Source organism: Dromaius novaehollandiae, chromosome Z (assembly GCF_036370855.1).
Source record: "Dromaius novaehollandiae isolate bDroNov1 chromosome Z, bDroNov1.hap1, whole genome shotgun sequence".
Classification (NCBI taxonomy): domain Eukaryota; kingdom Metazoa; phylum Chordata; class Aves; order Casuariiformes; family Dromaiidae; genus Dromaius; species Dromaius novaehollandiae.
Window position 1 is genome coordinate 62,574,982 of NC_088132.1, and position 15,414 is coordinate 62,590,395.

The 15,414-nt window shown below is 38.9% G+C and overlaps 1 protein-coding gene across 2 annotated transcripts in view; it reads right to left on the reverse strand.

Annotated features, from left to right (window-relative positions):
* LOC135325102 (zinc finger SWIM domain-containing protein 6) overlaps positions 1–15,414 on the reverse strand; it is a 115,110-nt gene that overhangs the window by 50,941 nt on the left and 48,755 nt on the right. For both annotated transcript variants that reach the window (XM_064502611.1, XM_064502612.1), the window contains exon 2: positions 923–1,279. In XM_064502611.1, the coding sequence (XP_064358681.1) occupies positions 923–1,279 (357 nt within the window). The remainder of the gene's footprint in view (positions 1–922; positions 1,280–15,414) is intronic.

The following is a 15,414-nucleotide window of genomic DNA, read 5'->3' on the forward strand; positions in this document are numbered from 1 at the left end:
GTGGTCATCCCTCTTAAAAATCTAACACATAATAACTCTTGCTGTAAATGAACAAACAAAAGGCTGCATTTAGATTACTTATTCTTTCCCTCTAAACTGCGCTTAAAGAGTTATAGCACTGGTCACATTAGAGGACATTTCTATCAAGTAACCTTACAGGAACACAGGAATTTAAGAAACTAGCTGGGTCAACTCAAACCCTCAATTACCCACTTTTAGTCCAGCATGAACAGCCACCTCAGAAGCCTCAAATCACAGTCAGCACCCTTTAACAGACATAAGAAGTTCAGTAGAAGAAACTGAAAGTCATTAAAACTCTGTGCTGCAGAAAGAGAGTAGAAAGATCAAGACCTTGGCTGATGCTGTAAGACTGCTGCAAAAGTAATAGGAAAACAATACTGAAATATAGGATTTACACTTCTCCTGACTTCATATAGAAACGAAACCCCAAAGGATAATAAATGCATATTTAATGAATGAAAAAACTATAACACCCACTTGCTTTTATACTTTGCCATTAAACAAAATTACACAATCAAATTGTCAAAAGATTAGCTTTAAAAGAACAAAACAACAAAAAGATGCAGTTAGTAAGTTGACTGCAAGATAGTTTCTTTGAGCAATGTGGCTTTGCAAAGACGAAAGCTTAGCTTTCCTGGCAGGAAAACACAATTGTGAAGTAGATCAGACCACATATTAAAAGAATTGCAGGCATCAATCTCATCGCTTATGAATTCTTTTCTCTTTTCCACAGCATTTTAAAGCAAAGTTTCAACAACAGAATCCTCTTTTGAAAATATCACACAATCACCGAGTAATTCAGGTCAGAAGGGACCTCAGGAGGTCACACTCCTTGTGAACGCCACAAAAAAAGCTCAAAACCAAAGAATGAGGAAAAGGGAAGAACAGATATCAAACTTACCATGCACTTGATTGATTTCTGAATTCTGAGAAAGAATTTCATCTGCTAATTTTTGAGCAGTTGGCAAAACTTCTGTGTGGTGCACTGTGATCAAATACTGTACAAATTTTTGTAGTTGGTCTCTGTTCATTTGAAAGAGTGTCTCTGAAATGGGAAGATGCAGTTTGACCTGATCTGGCTTGCGGATCCGGTATAAAGAGAGTGCCACAACGTGGGCACAGTAAAATATGTCCTTGTTTCCACAGCTACAGGTCACTGAGGTAATCTTGCAACGATCAAAGCTGATAGCTACATTGCAAACAGTTTCTGGCTCCGATTGCATTGCAGGCTCTGTCACTGTGCCACTCAAGTGGAAACCTGTGTAAAAAAAAAAAAAAAGAATGCTTACATTATTTGGCAAAATACTATAATCTCATTGTCAATTACCCTTCATTAAGAGAGTAAAAGAAAAGTCTTTATGATAATATTTTAAAGATCTTGCTTTAATTAGACTCACCTACAAGGAACCCTTTCTTTCCTAAGTACCCTTTTCATCTCCAACAAAATCTATCAGAGGTAAAAAGCCAGTTTATGAGCCCTTTTTGCCATTCCGTAACATGCATAAGTCTGTTAATAAGAAAAATATTTGGTAAAAGATAGCTGTAGAAGCAGAGTGTCACCTGATAAGACCAAAGTGAAACTCCCAGTAACTGAGCAGCAATTTTCCAGACCCCACACCACAAAGAGCACACCTATGAGCAAATTTAAACATTCTCACAAGAAGCAAGAGGGAAGTAGTGCACTCTAGTGGCATGAACCCAGGTCTTAATCTCAACTCTGCCACTGATTCACTTGCACAAGTCACTTAACCTCTTTGCTTTCACCTCTCCAACAGTAAGCTGATGCTAAAGCTCACCTTCAGACAAGCGATGCAATAAGACAGCTATATTTGTATAGCTCTTTGGAGATGGAAACTGCTGCAGTTACCAACTTACAGGAAACCAGATTTATAGTACTGAATCAGACACACGTGCACCTTTTAAGAGGTCTGCGTTATGAGCTTGTTTTCCACTCAGCATGATAAAGGACAAGGCAGAGGAGCAGAGCTTTCTTATATTGTAAGAAGGTATGGTACATAGCAAAAAGATGTTCACTTCAGTGAAGACTCCAAGACTCAAAAAAGAGCTTTGAATCAAGGTCTCAGACACTGTGCTCTGAAGATCAGACCTAAATCTACCTGTTTTCCCAACATGAAGACACAACTTTTGCTCTCAATACTTTATCTCAGAACAGCAGAATTTAGGGGTTTTTTTTAGATTTTACATAAGCATGACATCAATTTTGGCTCAAGCATTAAGTCAGAGGCATAAATACAAAGCAATACAACCAAATTTCACTTGTTGTATCAGTAAACAGTGCATATAAAATAGAAATAATCTGGAACAGACCCTAACAAGTAAGACGTTACATGTTAACTATTTATGATAGAAATAACATAAAAACACACTCCCTCAAAGTCCAAAACTGATTTAGTATTCTTAAAACACAAGAAAAATGTTGTAGGAAAAGGCATCACATGAGGATTAGGTGGAAAAAAGAAATATATATGTATCTCCAGTCCAAAATGTTATACCTCCAACTGTTTCAAAAAAAATCTTTGAGTTACAGGAAACAAGGAGGAAAATGTCTCATTTTTTCCATGTGTTTACACTGTACATTTCAGAGCAGGTCGTGTAGTCAGCATCACTGTTTGGATTACATTCAACTGCAGTACTCTGATACGCTATTCTGAAGAAGGTCATGTGCACACACTAACCTAGACTTTGCAAGAGGATGTTTATCAGTTAGTTAAGAGTTGAAACTCAAGAGGCAGCAAGCTGTAAAGCACACAGAGAGGAAGGGGAGGGAGGAGGAACAAGCCCAAGTGTATTTGGTATTGTTGCTCTTGCCTCCACTCAACACAGAAGCAGAGAAGGGCAGTAGAACCGCCCTCCAAATCACAAACTCCTCCCTACGGCCCCCCACTTTTTTTTTTCCTTTTTACACTAGCCATGACATGCCCCTGCGAGTGCTCTCTCCAAAAATAAGCCAAAACAAGAGGCTTAGTTAAAACTTAGCCAGCCCTATTTCAGGCTGCTTCCCAGTAAATGAAAGCTGGATTGGTGGTCTCAAAGAAATCTGTACGGGAATATGTTGCATGTTGTATTGTACGGGAGGTTTTCCTTTTAATAACCGTTTCCTGTGAAGCGTACATGGAACTAGTTATTTCTCCTCTACGAGCTGAGAAAAAGCCTAGCACTTGAATAGCAAGACTGAGGTGACCTGATCCCGCTTCCTTCCTACTCCCAGTAAATAGTTACACTCCCATTAATTCTGATAGAAAAAGACACAGTGAAAGATTTTCCATGGAATGGATTGAAAAATGGTGGCCAACCAGCTACTCCAATCATATTATCACTGTTAACTTGTCAGTATATAACCCAAGCATCCAAAAGGTTGCAATCTTCCTGGAAAGAACATCTCCAGAAATAGTTGGAGTTGAGAGAAGAACTGCCTCCACGTCCTACTCACAGCCAACCACAAACACAGCTCCCTGCTCCCCCTCCCTCTCCACGCAGATTTTTTGAGAATTCATGTTACAAGCAGCAGCATTTATAAACAGAGGTCCTGGTCTAAACAACGGCAGTGCTAATACAGTAAGGTTACCTAACCTGCCCTTCTTAAGTTACAGAGGATTTAAACAAAAAGATCAACTGCTGCTGCAGCCTAAAAAGTAGCAGCTCTTCATTAACTACGTTGCAATGATATACTATGCCTGGTAATTATGAAGCACTATTTTCCTCTTCTTTTTCTATCTGTGTATTTAAAGAAAAATTTTTGTTCGTAACTATGACCCTTAAAAAGGTTTCAACATGCCACAGAAAACACCACAGGAAATTTCGCCTCACAAGACGTGGTGAGGCTGTTAGAAGGTAATCTATCAGACAGCAAATACCACCTTTTGCACTTGTCTGCAACAACACGGAAAACTATACAGGGAAGACTGTTCCCCTTGCGTAGACATATCTTTAAAAAAACTGTTTTTTTACCTGACCATCTAATATCCCCCAAACTAAAAGCATCAAAACTCTGTAGCAGGAAAAAAAAGAAAAAAACCCAGACTCACTGTACCTTACTAAAAAGAAACAGTGAATTCAGCAGTAACATATAGCCCACCAAGAGGAGAGATGTTACATGCTCCTTGAAGAAGGCCAGAAGGATCACCCGCACTGGGACTCGAGGGTGGGGACATTTCACTAACAGATCCAAAGTAGCAGAAAGTCTCGTTCACTAAACGCTGTAAACCTGCCTCCCAAATAGGTATTTCCCTTCAAAGAGAAAATTCATCGTCTACCCAAAGTTATAAAACCTTTACTGAAAACGCTTATCCTTTCCAAATAAAATCCCCCGGAACTCTAGTGTTTCACCTTTAAAATAAATAGCTCGTTCATTTTTATCTGAAGACAACAAAAGAGTTGCAAGCGGCAAAGTGGGTGTTCACTCCAGCAGCTATTTATGGAGCAAGCATGTTTCACCTTTTCCCTTCAGCTGCTGCAGTTCTAAACATTTTAATGTTTTCAAAACAGCACGTGACCAGTAATTCAAGCTCTACTGACATTTTCAATGTGCAGAGGGTTTGCATTCTGGAAAAATGTATTTAGAAAAACAGAGCGTTAAGACAACATATCAAATGAAGCTTGCTCTTTGCTTCCGCTGTTGAACACTCACCTCAGAGACAAATGTACTGCAAAAATTATTTAACAGCTGAAAAAGAGTGAGGTGTTCAGCTGCTGTACTTCTGGAAGGGGACTGTGCCTAAGTGCCATCAGGAGGAAAACATTAAGAAGTCACTGAATTTTACAAAGTAATTTTTGTCACAACCTGTCTGACAGCATCCTACGCATTAGCTTAAAGCATTTGGGGACTGTAAAACAGTTTGATAAATGTACATTCACATTTCTACAATGTATTACTTTGCAACTACAGATTCTTCAGATGTACTTCTGAGTTTTGTCACAGAAAATAAATACTTTAGAATAAAACAAAAATAAAAGAAACTTCAAATTGTAAGAATTAAGACGAGAGATGGTGGTGACATGGGGAGCAGCATCAACAGGCTGGCTTTCAGTTACTCAGGTCAAGCAACTCCAGTCAAAGAAACAGTGAGTTCCATTACTTCAACCTGATAACCAGCAAATTTGTGATAGTAAGAAAGAAGCATCAATGGTATCCCACAAACTTTATTCATTTCTACTGTTGCCTTGTGTAACAAAGTATCCTCCTCAATCTACCCAAGTCCAAAGATGTATTTTGAAAGATACTTATCAAAACACACACACAAAAATCAGAATGGCAAGCTATGTAAAATGCTGAAAAAAAGATACTTGGAAGTTTATGTTGAGATTTTACTTTGCTAAACCTTTAGCCCCTTTTCAAAAATACCAATAACATGACATCAAAACACATTAACAAATTAAAAAATAGCAGGCTTTTTTTATGAACATGTGATAGTACTACTTTAACATCATTCATAAGAAAAAAATCCAAACACAGATAGCATATATTAAAAACAAAAACAAGAATAAAACTTCTCTGGTGATTAAAAAAAACCCACCACGCTCTAAGTTTCGTGTCACCAGTTGAAAGGTTTGATTGAAAAACAAGCATATATCACCACTGTGTATAGTTTATTATTTATGAAAAATACAAAAAGTCAGAACTGTCTTACAGAAATATCCTAAAGTTTAAAAAGTGACTTTGAATGAACGTGAATTTGCTGGCACATGCCTCTTGAGAACACAACGCACACCTCATCCACTATGCATATATTATCTTAAAATTAGGAAGTATGCTAGCAACTGAAGTGGGAAACCAGAGTGGTCCTAAATTACTGACCCACTATGACTCCCTAACCCTTAACTTTTTTCAAGTAGTTTACAAGAACTATGCTTACACTCCTATTTAGGTAAACTGGGCTGTTTTACATTCACACAGCTTTGAAGAACAGATCAACAGATGAGGTTTACTTATAGAAGACCTTTCCTTCCTGATGGAAAAGTGAAATGCAAAAAATCTGAGGAGCTTGATCTGAGCACTGGAGAGTCTTGAGTGAGCAAGCCCCATATGGATAACCTCCTCCTATATATGTTAACAATCTTTAACCATCTTTAATACTCATTCAAATTAACTTACAGGCCTGCCAGCTAAAATTTATTCAGACTACTATATTACTTGGCAAACACACAATCACTCTTTACAAAAAAAAAAAAAAAAAAAAAAAAAAAAAAAAAAAAGCAGCTTTGCTTCATCTTGCCTACGAAACAACAAGAAGAAACCCTTATGGAAAGTAGTTCTCAACTGTGCCCATTAGCTATTTTTTCATACCTTAGATCAGTGGTTGCATTCCCCCCCCACCCCCGAGACAAGCAAAAGTCTAAACCATGTTTACCTCATTTAAATTTTGTTTTGTAAGAAGTGGTTTTCCTTTAAGATGGCAAAGTAGTATCCTAAATTCAGTTCTGTCTGAACTTTGGAACACTCTAAAAACAGATCAACAATACACTTCCAAATTATTTTTAAGTCAAAACTTTGCATGCCACCGCTCAGCCTGGAGCTAATGTTAACAGCCTATTTATAAACCAGAGAAAACAGTGATTTAAAATGGAACATACTTACCCATAGTATCTTAAACATGCTGGCACAAAAAGTAATAAGGAGTGGAAAAAAGAATAATTAACACGGGCAGCACATAAGATGTTTACTGTATGCAATGAATGAACAGAGTATAGTATAGGTTATGTTTAAGAGCATTGTCACCTAGAATAAATTTTGCATCAGCACTGCGCCCAAACACTACCCGAGGACCTGTCACACACAGCTGCCACAGATTCATTTCATGACTCACATTCATAAAGACAATAGTCAGGATTTGACATTTTGGACTACTGCATGCAAGTGAGGGGGTGGAAGCAGCAAGACATAATTCCACGCACACGCTCCCCTGATAACTTGGAAATTGCCCGCACCGGGTGCATGTCCGAGAACGGATACGCGACAACAGCACCAGCGCTAGCGACTCCAGCACTGAGACTTATTTGTCCCAACATTGCGATTTCAACAGCCATATTTAAAGACAAAATTCTTCCAGGACTTTCTTCAGCAGCCCAAACTTTCAAGTCTAAGAGCTGCTGAACTAATTATGTCTGACAAAGGCCTTCACTCACCCCTGAGGCAGAGCTACACGATACCTCTGTATCGCATCTCCGACGCTCAAAAGCAACCATTTAACAGTGTGGTCCAAGTAGGGGTCATGCGTGACTGTGGACGGGATACATCTATCCACCCCTCTTCCCTAGAGAGAAGGAAAGGCTGTTCAAACAGCAAATAATGCAGCCAAATGCCTTCCCCTGCCCCACCGCCTTATGAGATCTGACCGGTTTTAGGGCAGATGCAGGTTGCAGCAGCTCCTGCTGCCTGGAGGTGGAGGCATAGAAAAAAAACATGCTCCCCATGAGCACTGCCTCAAGGCTCTTTCAAAGTTTTGCTCCTATCCCTCTGGCTAAACAACTTCCAACCTACCCCGTATGAACCGGAGAATATACTACAGAATGATGTCCTTTCAGCATTGCTCTCATCCTCAGATCGCATCTCTGCAAAAACCTGGAAAGAGTCTGCACTCCAACCATTTAATATGGATATAATCGAGCCTGTTTTAGGTGGTTGCAAGCACTAGCTTAGCTGGAAAAGTGAAAGCAGCAAAGTCTTGGTATAAGTAAGAGACACCTTGAAAAAAATAAAATGGCTTCTGGACAGCAGTAGCAGAACTCTACCTCCAGCACAGAGATGCTCAAATTGTGATCTGGGACACTACGACAAATGATGCTTATGGCCCACAGAGCACAAGCAGAGCAGAAGCAGTAAAGTCTCTTCAATTAAAAGTTTAATATAGTGCAGAACATTCTCGAGAAGCCTGAATGCTGACAGATTTCTTTCAGATAAAGAAGCGCAGCACTCAGTGGCTGCAGGCCACCAGATCAGGTATGTAATCCAAGCCTTTTTTTATAAAGGATATCAGATTAAAACAAGAATTCCTTCTCTCCACTAGGAGTTTAACATCCTCTCTCAGTACAAGAGCAAAAGAAAACAAAACCAAAACCCTCAGTGTGACCCTGAAAACTCTGAAACTAATGGGTGAAAAAGTACAGTTTGCTGCAAGATAGGAGCAGACGGGAGATTTATCAATATATCCTACAATTTTTCAAATAATATACCCCCCAGAGAACATGTGACAGCTATTAAAAATTAAGGATGCCCAAGAAATCATAAGCTTCACAGAATGTGTGCAAATTAACATTTTATAATTTATGATGCATGGAATATGGTAAGCCTCAAACTTGTGAGGGAGACGTAATAGGCTATATGAGCTGAGGGAAACTGGCTGGAACCGAATTACAATAGCCTGCTGCAACAAAAGGGTGCAGCGGGAGTCATCAAAACTACTACTAGCACCGAAGAGAAACTGGAAGTAAATTCAGAAGGAAGAGTAAGAAAAAAGGATAATTAGTACTCGAGAAAGTTGCTAGCAGTGGAGTTACTCCAAAGTAATTGAGCTTTTAACTAACCAGGCCAGACAGTTATACCAGCTAATATACACTTGAATGTTTACAGGTTGTAATGGAATATAAATACAGGCAGGCATCAGGCTCAAGTTTAAATTCAATCATAACAAAAGCTAGAAACAAAAGGTTAAGATGGGCTACTAATCTTCAGTTAAATTTTGATAAACAAACCTTCACTCTGTTTCACCATAAACTTATGCAGTCTGGGGGAAACAGAGCAAACTAGGATAAAGCTGGTGAACTTAGCAGGCCAGGTTGTTTTGCAAAGGGAACAGATTGAGACAGCAGGATGTGCAAACAGTCTGCAAGGATCTCCATCCTGGGAATATGCTTTGGGAGCCCAAGAACAAGGACTGAATACTACCAGTCTTCAGAGGATCAGTGTGAAGACATTTGCTGCTAGCTTTTGAGGAGGAATTTGCTCTACTACAGTGGGCAGAAGCTGGCATCCCTCCTGCAGGAAGCAGAGATTCATCCCATAAGCCTAGGGGATCTCCCAAGGTGATGCCATTTTAGTTTTTACTGCCACTTAGTTTTCACATCATGACAATTTGCAGAGAGAAATTGTGTTTGGTTGCTACAGCACAAGTAAAAATATTGCAAATGGGAAACTGACTGCAAATGAGAAGCAACAAAGCCAAACAAACTCAGATTAAACCTCCTGTTTTCAATAAAATAGTCTTAAAGCAATAGAACAAGAAATAGCCTCCTCTTACATTCATGAAAGTAAATATTTAGAGACTATCAGTTGTTTTAAGTAACTTAGAAGATGCCTTGCCTGTCAAACAGATAACATGGTCATTTTTTAGAGTTGCTATTTACATTCTTATTGCTAAGAGAAGAAATTATCCTTATTACATCCCCACACTTTAAGGTTTACCCTCGAACTAAGAATTCTCTCTCTACGCCAAAAGGAAATAAAAGAAATTAATTCATCTGAGCCTGAAGAAAACCTCCAGCAAGATCTGCTTGTTTCAAAGGGAGGAGAAAGAGGGGAAAAGTCCAGCTCTAACTGAATTTGCTTTGAAAACTTCCTCCACCAGTCAAACCTCATCTCTGCTCTCTTCATCTTGAGTTGGCTCAAAGCATGCACTTTTAACCTGCTTTCCCACTTTTTAATCACTACCCATTTCAGCATTTATTTTATTAATGTTTGCTGTTACCACATTTCCTTTGCTTATGCCATACTGGCTGTATCAACATTACTTCATCGTCATAATTTAGGGTTCATCTTTGACATAATTTGTACAGTGCTTCTGTAAGGCCCCAACACTCTTTGGCTTTTACAAAATAAGAATGATTACTAGCAGAAAGTCTTAAAATGGATACCATCATTTAGTGGCTATTCCTTAAAAGCTCCAAATCTAAATTGGAGAGCAACTTTCTATATGGTCTTTCAAAGACAAACTGAATTGAACTGATGTGTGCTACAGAACAGCACACAGCTTCATCAGAAGATGAGTGAAAGCAAGATGAAGAAGGAAAACACTAAAAATTATATCCTGACTGACTCATAACACTGCTTAATCAGGAAAAAATGCCTTCTCATCCTCCTGATAAAGACTTGATCAAACTCTGACTGTATTTAACAGGAAGTGGATCAAACCCTAAAAAGGAAGAACACAGTAATCACTGATATAAACCTGAGAAGAGATTTTAAAAAGATTAGTAAATAACTACTTCCTGAAAAGAGCGTGTCTGGATTTCCACAAGGATACTTAAAGTTTGGGAAAATCCAGCACAGGATGTTTGAAGCACAGACATCCTGCACTAAAAGGTATTTAGGTCATTCCAACAAGATAAAACATTTAACTGATAGAGTAATATAAGACTGCACTCAAACGGTTCTAGTTTAAGCCATGCAAAAGAGACAGCTGATATAATTTTGAAGCTGCTATACTGACCTTCCATCAGGAAATGTTATATTTGGCCTAAAAGAGGAAATTGCCACTCCCATTCCCATTGCTAGTAGTGGAGTAAATCATTTTCTTTTGTTTAAAAAGAAGAAAAAAAAGATCAATGGTGCATTTATAACAAATGAAAAACAGCATTAAAACTCCCACAAAGTCAGGGAGACCCTAAAACCTTTCTTTATTGCCAGTGCTTCACTCTAACTTGTAGGGATATATTCAGAAAGATTTAATTCCTAACACTTGCAAAATTCTTTTATTACTTTGATTTTATTTATAACAAGTATTTGTATATAGCATATTACTGCAACACGATGAATTCCTCTTTATTCGTAATCAAAATGGATGAAAAAGGAGGAAAAGAGGTTTTTCAGTGAAAAAACACAGTCATCACGTAGGACTTCAGGAGAAGCTTAGTCTGGGCTGCAAATTTCACAGCATAAATGTTTTCAGTAACTTCCTCTGGTCACCAGAGCATTACAAGGGATTCCAGCAAAAATAATGAAGTACGACGTAGTATTTCCTGACAAAGCAGCACAGAAAAGGCCACCGAAACCATAGTGTTGAAAGAGTTCCAGGATGAAAGTCTATAAAAACACCAGCATCACCGATGAGTCACCCTCGTGTGGCCGAAGCCAGCTTTAGGGGGAAGCATCATTCTTTTTCTAGCTATACGCTGCCAAACACAATGGAGCCCCAAATCCAGACTGCAATCTTGGGGCACTATTGTGATAAAAATGAAAGTAAAAGTAAAAAGAAAAAAAAGGAAATGCAAAGGTCACCTGTATCACAAATCAGAATATCCTTGATAAGGCTGGCACACAGCCTAAACCCACACAATAGCAACAAGTGGACACACTGTATGAAACAGGTTCTTGTCGCTCACAGCTTTTTCATACTGTTGTTAAGCTAGAAACTAACTCACTTCACAGTATTCAAATTATTCTTCCATGAAATCAAATTAGAATACAGAAGCCCTGCCTACTGCACCCCATCATCAGAAGTGGCTGGTATGACTTGCCATACTATATTACTCCCCCATACAGACAGGGCACTATCTCTTTTCAGACGTGGGATGCAGGTTGAATAGGCTTCACGTGAGAAAAAAAAAATTTTTCTAAAGGTGGCAAAAATTCTGAGTATCATTTGCTTCCATACCTTTTCGTATTTATAAAATATAATTACCTGTTAGTACAACTAAATTATGTATGCTTACCAAGCCCTAATTTCTTGGCCTCTCTGAGTTCTGGAAGCCATAAGCACAGCAAGCACTTGAAATAGGTAAGCGGTGGGTGTGCGCGGGCGGCAAGCCTGATGTACGCTCTGCTACTGACTACATCAAATCTTTCCAGCACACCAGCACTTTCAGAGCACAAGACTGCTCCTCAAACAATGCAGATAAGACTAATATGCAGTTTTCTTACAGAGATAATTTAGGAGCCCACCCCTTGCTCTAATGTCACATACTAATTCCCCTGGCATGAGCAAAGCATACCATTCTTAGTTGCCACAGCCAAGAAATTCTTAGGAATATTTACTTCTGTCCTGCAGCACCCAGAAGTTTAACAAACTACAGTTATTCCCACAATTAATCAGATTCTAGATAGTATTTTGGTATCCTAACATACTAGTCACGCCTCTATGTAGTGTTGAAAAATGCAGTATGAGCGTGGTTTCTTTGTTTTGTTTCGTTTTTTTTTAAAGTGCTGCCTTACATCCAGAAAATCAAAACTTCCCAGACAACAACACAGAGCAAGACAGTGAATAAGTTTGGGAAGGCAGGCGGAGAACACGAAAGAACAGAACTGCACCATCTGGGAAGCAAAATTTCCAGGGTAAATCAGAGAAAGAAAACAATTTAAGGAAGGAGGAAGAATTATACAACTAAACATGGTCTAATTTTTCATTTATATTTATTTCAGTTATTCCAGTTACTGGAATTCAGCATGCCGTGGTTATGCCTCCAGGTCAGGCTCTACAGCGTGTAAGTTATTAGACTGAAGACCCCAATAAAAAGCACTTCTGGTATCATTTTTATGTACATCTTTCACCGAAAAGCCAAGAAACACCTTACAACTATCCTTTGACAAGGATACGGAAACAGCTGCAAAAACACCATCATTAATTTCACTTTTACCATCAACTGTGGGGAGACACCAAAACAAGGAGGCAGAAAACAAAAACCTCAAGGGTGGTAGGTCTCTGTGGCTGGCAGTGAGCCGGCCAAAGAGCTGCTTTTATGCAGTGGTGAAATAACTCATCTTCATATTGGAAAGACTTTTCTCTCCCTCCTGGACACCTGCATTCCCTTGCCATTCATTTTTGGGCGTTTGGCTTTTGATAATCTATTTTACAACTATCAGCATTTGTGGTAAGTTGTTACATTGTTGTACTTGGGGGAAGGTGGTTAATGCTTCATTTTGTTAGCTCTGGTTGCCTACTAAAACAGTCAAGGGTTAGGCTTGATGAACATGAAACCCAACCCACAAGACTAAGCACATTGCAGGCTAATTTTGTGACTCAACATTGTCTATTTTACTTATCTCAAACCACACATACATCTTGTACTGGTACTAAATCTCCTGTATCAAAATGATACTGGTTTGGGGTCTACAAGTCTATCTTCTGCTAGAGGAAAAGGTTCTCTTTTTATATTCTTCTGGCTTTCATCATAACCTACATTAACAAGAATGGGGGGGGAAGGGGAAGAACAGTTACAAGTTCTTAAAGGAAAAACACCCATGCAGATGTTTATATGAACTTTGAAACACATTCAGGTAAAGACAGAAGGCATGCCCCTCCTCTTGCAGCAAAGTTAAATGGGAACCATTCCTCTAACATCACCATTGTTGATATTTTTACTGTTATTATTACTGCTTAAAACTTGATTTCTGGGTCAGATTAAATTAAGATGGCACTCCGTGAAGTACTGGAATTATCATACTGGAATTACATTATACCATGTCACTTGCCTAATGTTTTCTCATAGTGCACTTGCAAGATTGAGAAAAGATTACATATTACTTAGTTTTTAGCGTTGTTCAAGATACTCAGATTGAGAGATTTGCTGGCACTTTAAGTAATTCTCTGTATTATAATGAGAAAGGCAGAAACGGAACAGAGTTCAATTCTATCTCCAGCCTCTATTACGAGGCTGAAGATCACTAAACTGAAAACTGGGCATTGAACTTCTAACACTGCCAATATCTTAGCTCTCATTAAAATAAATGGAAGCACTTCAAAGTAAGTCTGGCCCCTGAAATACAAGACTGTTGATTGATTTGCTTTATATTTTAAATGGTTCAAAAGAAATTTGAAATATCTAGAAGGGTCACCTTCCGTCTTGTCCCCCACAACGGCATCTGTACTAATACTCTTCACGCGTCTTCCCTGCTGTCTCACTTGGGCAGAGCAATTCAAAGGAAGTAGCTGGGTACTCTACCAGAGTTGCCCACTTTCTAAATCAAAATAACTCCCCAAAATTCAACCTCTACCTTCTTCAGTCAACTGGGAAAGAAAAGAACTGTTTAACCAGCATCATGCTTCCAAAAGGTTGATTACTCTACAATTAGGTTATTTTTTATCTATTGAGAGGGGTTTTAAATAGACCCTTCACTACAGCAAGGTAGATTAGACTATGCAGCAAGGATTACTACTCCCTACATCCGGTTTTTCCTGTTTACTTAGCCAAACAGGAGGCTTCCTCCTCTGATAAGGAGTGAGACAGATATCAGGAACTGCAAACATCATCAGCCATTTCCTTAAAAATCTGCCTTTCCTCTCTCCAGTCTAAGTATTTGGATCAGAGTTGTGACGGATGTCGATATAATGTCTGTCACCCTTCTTTTACTCTCCAAGCAAGTCTTAGAAGTTCAGATTCATTGACCTAGCTTACTCCTAACCAACAACGACGTTTTAAGGTAAAATGGGGTCACTTTCCTACCTGAATATTTGAACATTAGACCAGCTGTTTTCAAAGTACTTTGAAAACACAGAATATACCAGTAATAAATCTGGAGCACCCTGCTTACTCAGCAAGAAAACCCTATTTCTCACCTCTTGCAAGAGGATGCCCATGAGACGCGTTGAGTGTCAGATTCAGTTGCTAGCTGGTCTTCCAATCTGTGACATAAATTAACTGGCTCAACAAGCATCCTCACACACTCTGAAAGAGGGATGAGGGGAAACACTGCTCACCTTTTCAGTGCCAGTTCTTGTGGATGTTTTTGTTTGTTTTTATTTCATCTTTTGGTTGCTAAATAAAATAAAATAAAATGCAAGATACCCATCAACTCAAAACAGGCACAGAAACCTATCGCCTTTGACTCGCTGTAAAGTGCACTTCACATGCCTGCTTGTCCGTTTGCAATAATAATTCCTCAGTCTGAATACAAAGTAACAGATGAGCATCCCTCTTTATGAATTTACCCCCAAGAGCTCTGAAATGTTGCTCCATTAAAAGCACATCTCAGCACATCCTGCTGTGTTTGGTTGCTGGAATGCTCTACCCCTCCCCGATCCCCTTCAGTCTCTCATGGACTATAGAACCGAAATTAGCTATTCATTACATGTGAAGGAGTCTCACATAGAGCAGTACCCTGCTGTGAAAGACTGCTACTTTACATGGCAATTTCAGAACTACAGCATCTGCTACCTTACTAATATGTATATTTAATGTTGCTCCATAATGTGCAGAATTATATGCTGTTCATTGCCTGTTTGTTCAGATATTATGTACTCTTAAGTAGCATTATTCCCTTTGAAAAACACTGCACTTTTTATTAGGCCTTCTCCCTAGTGTTCTTTGTAACAGATTCCCAAATGAGGGGCTTGTGGACTATTCTAGACCAAAAAAACGTGACTCCAGGTGAGGTAACCAAATGTGACAAGCTTCTGGCCAGCAACTACTAATGCAATTCCATTTACATTCTGGGTCTCACTCCCC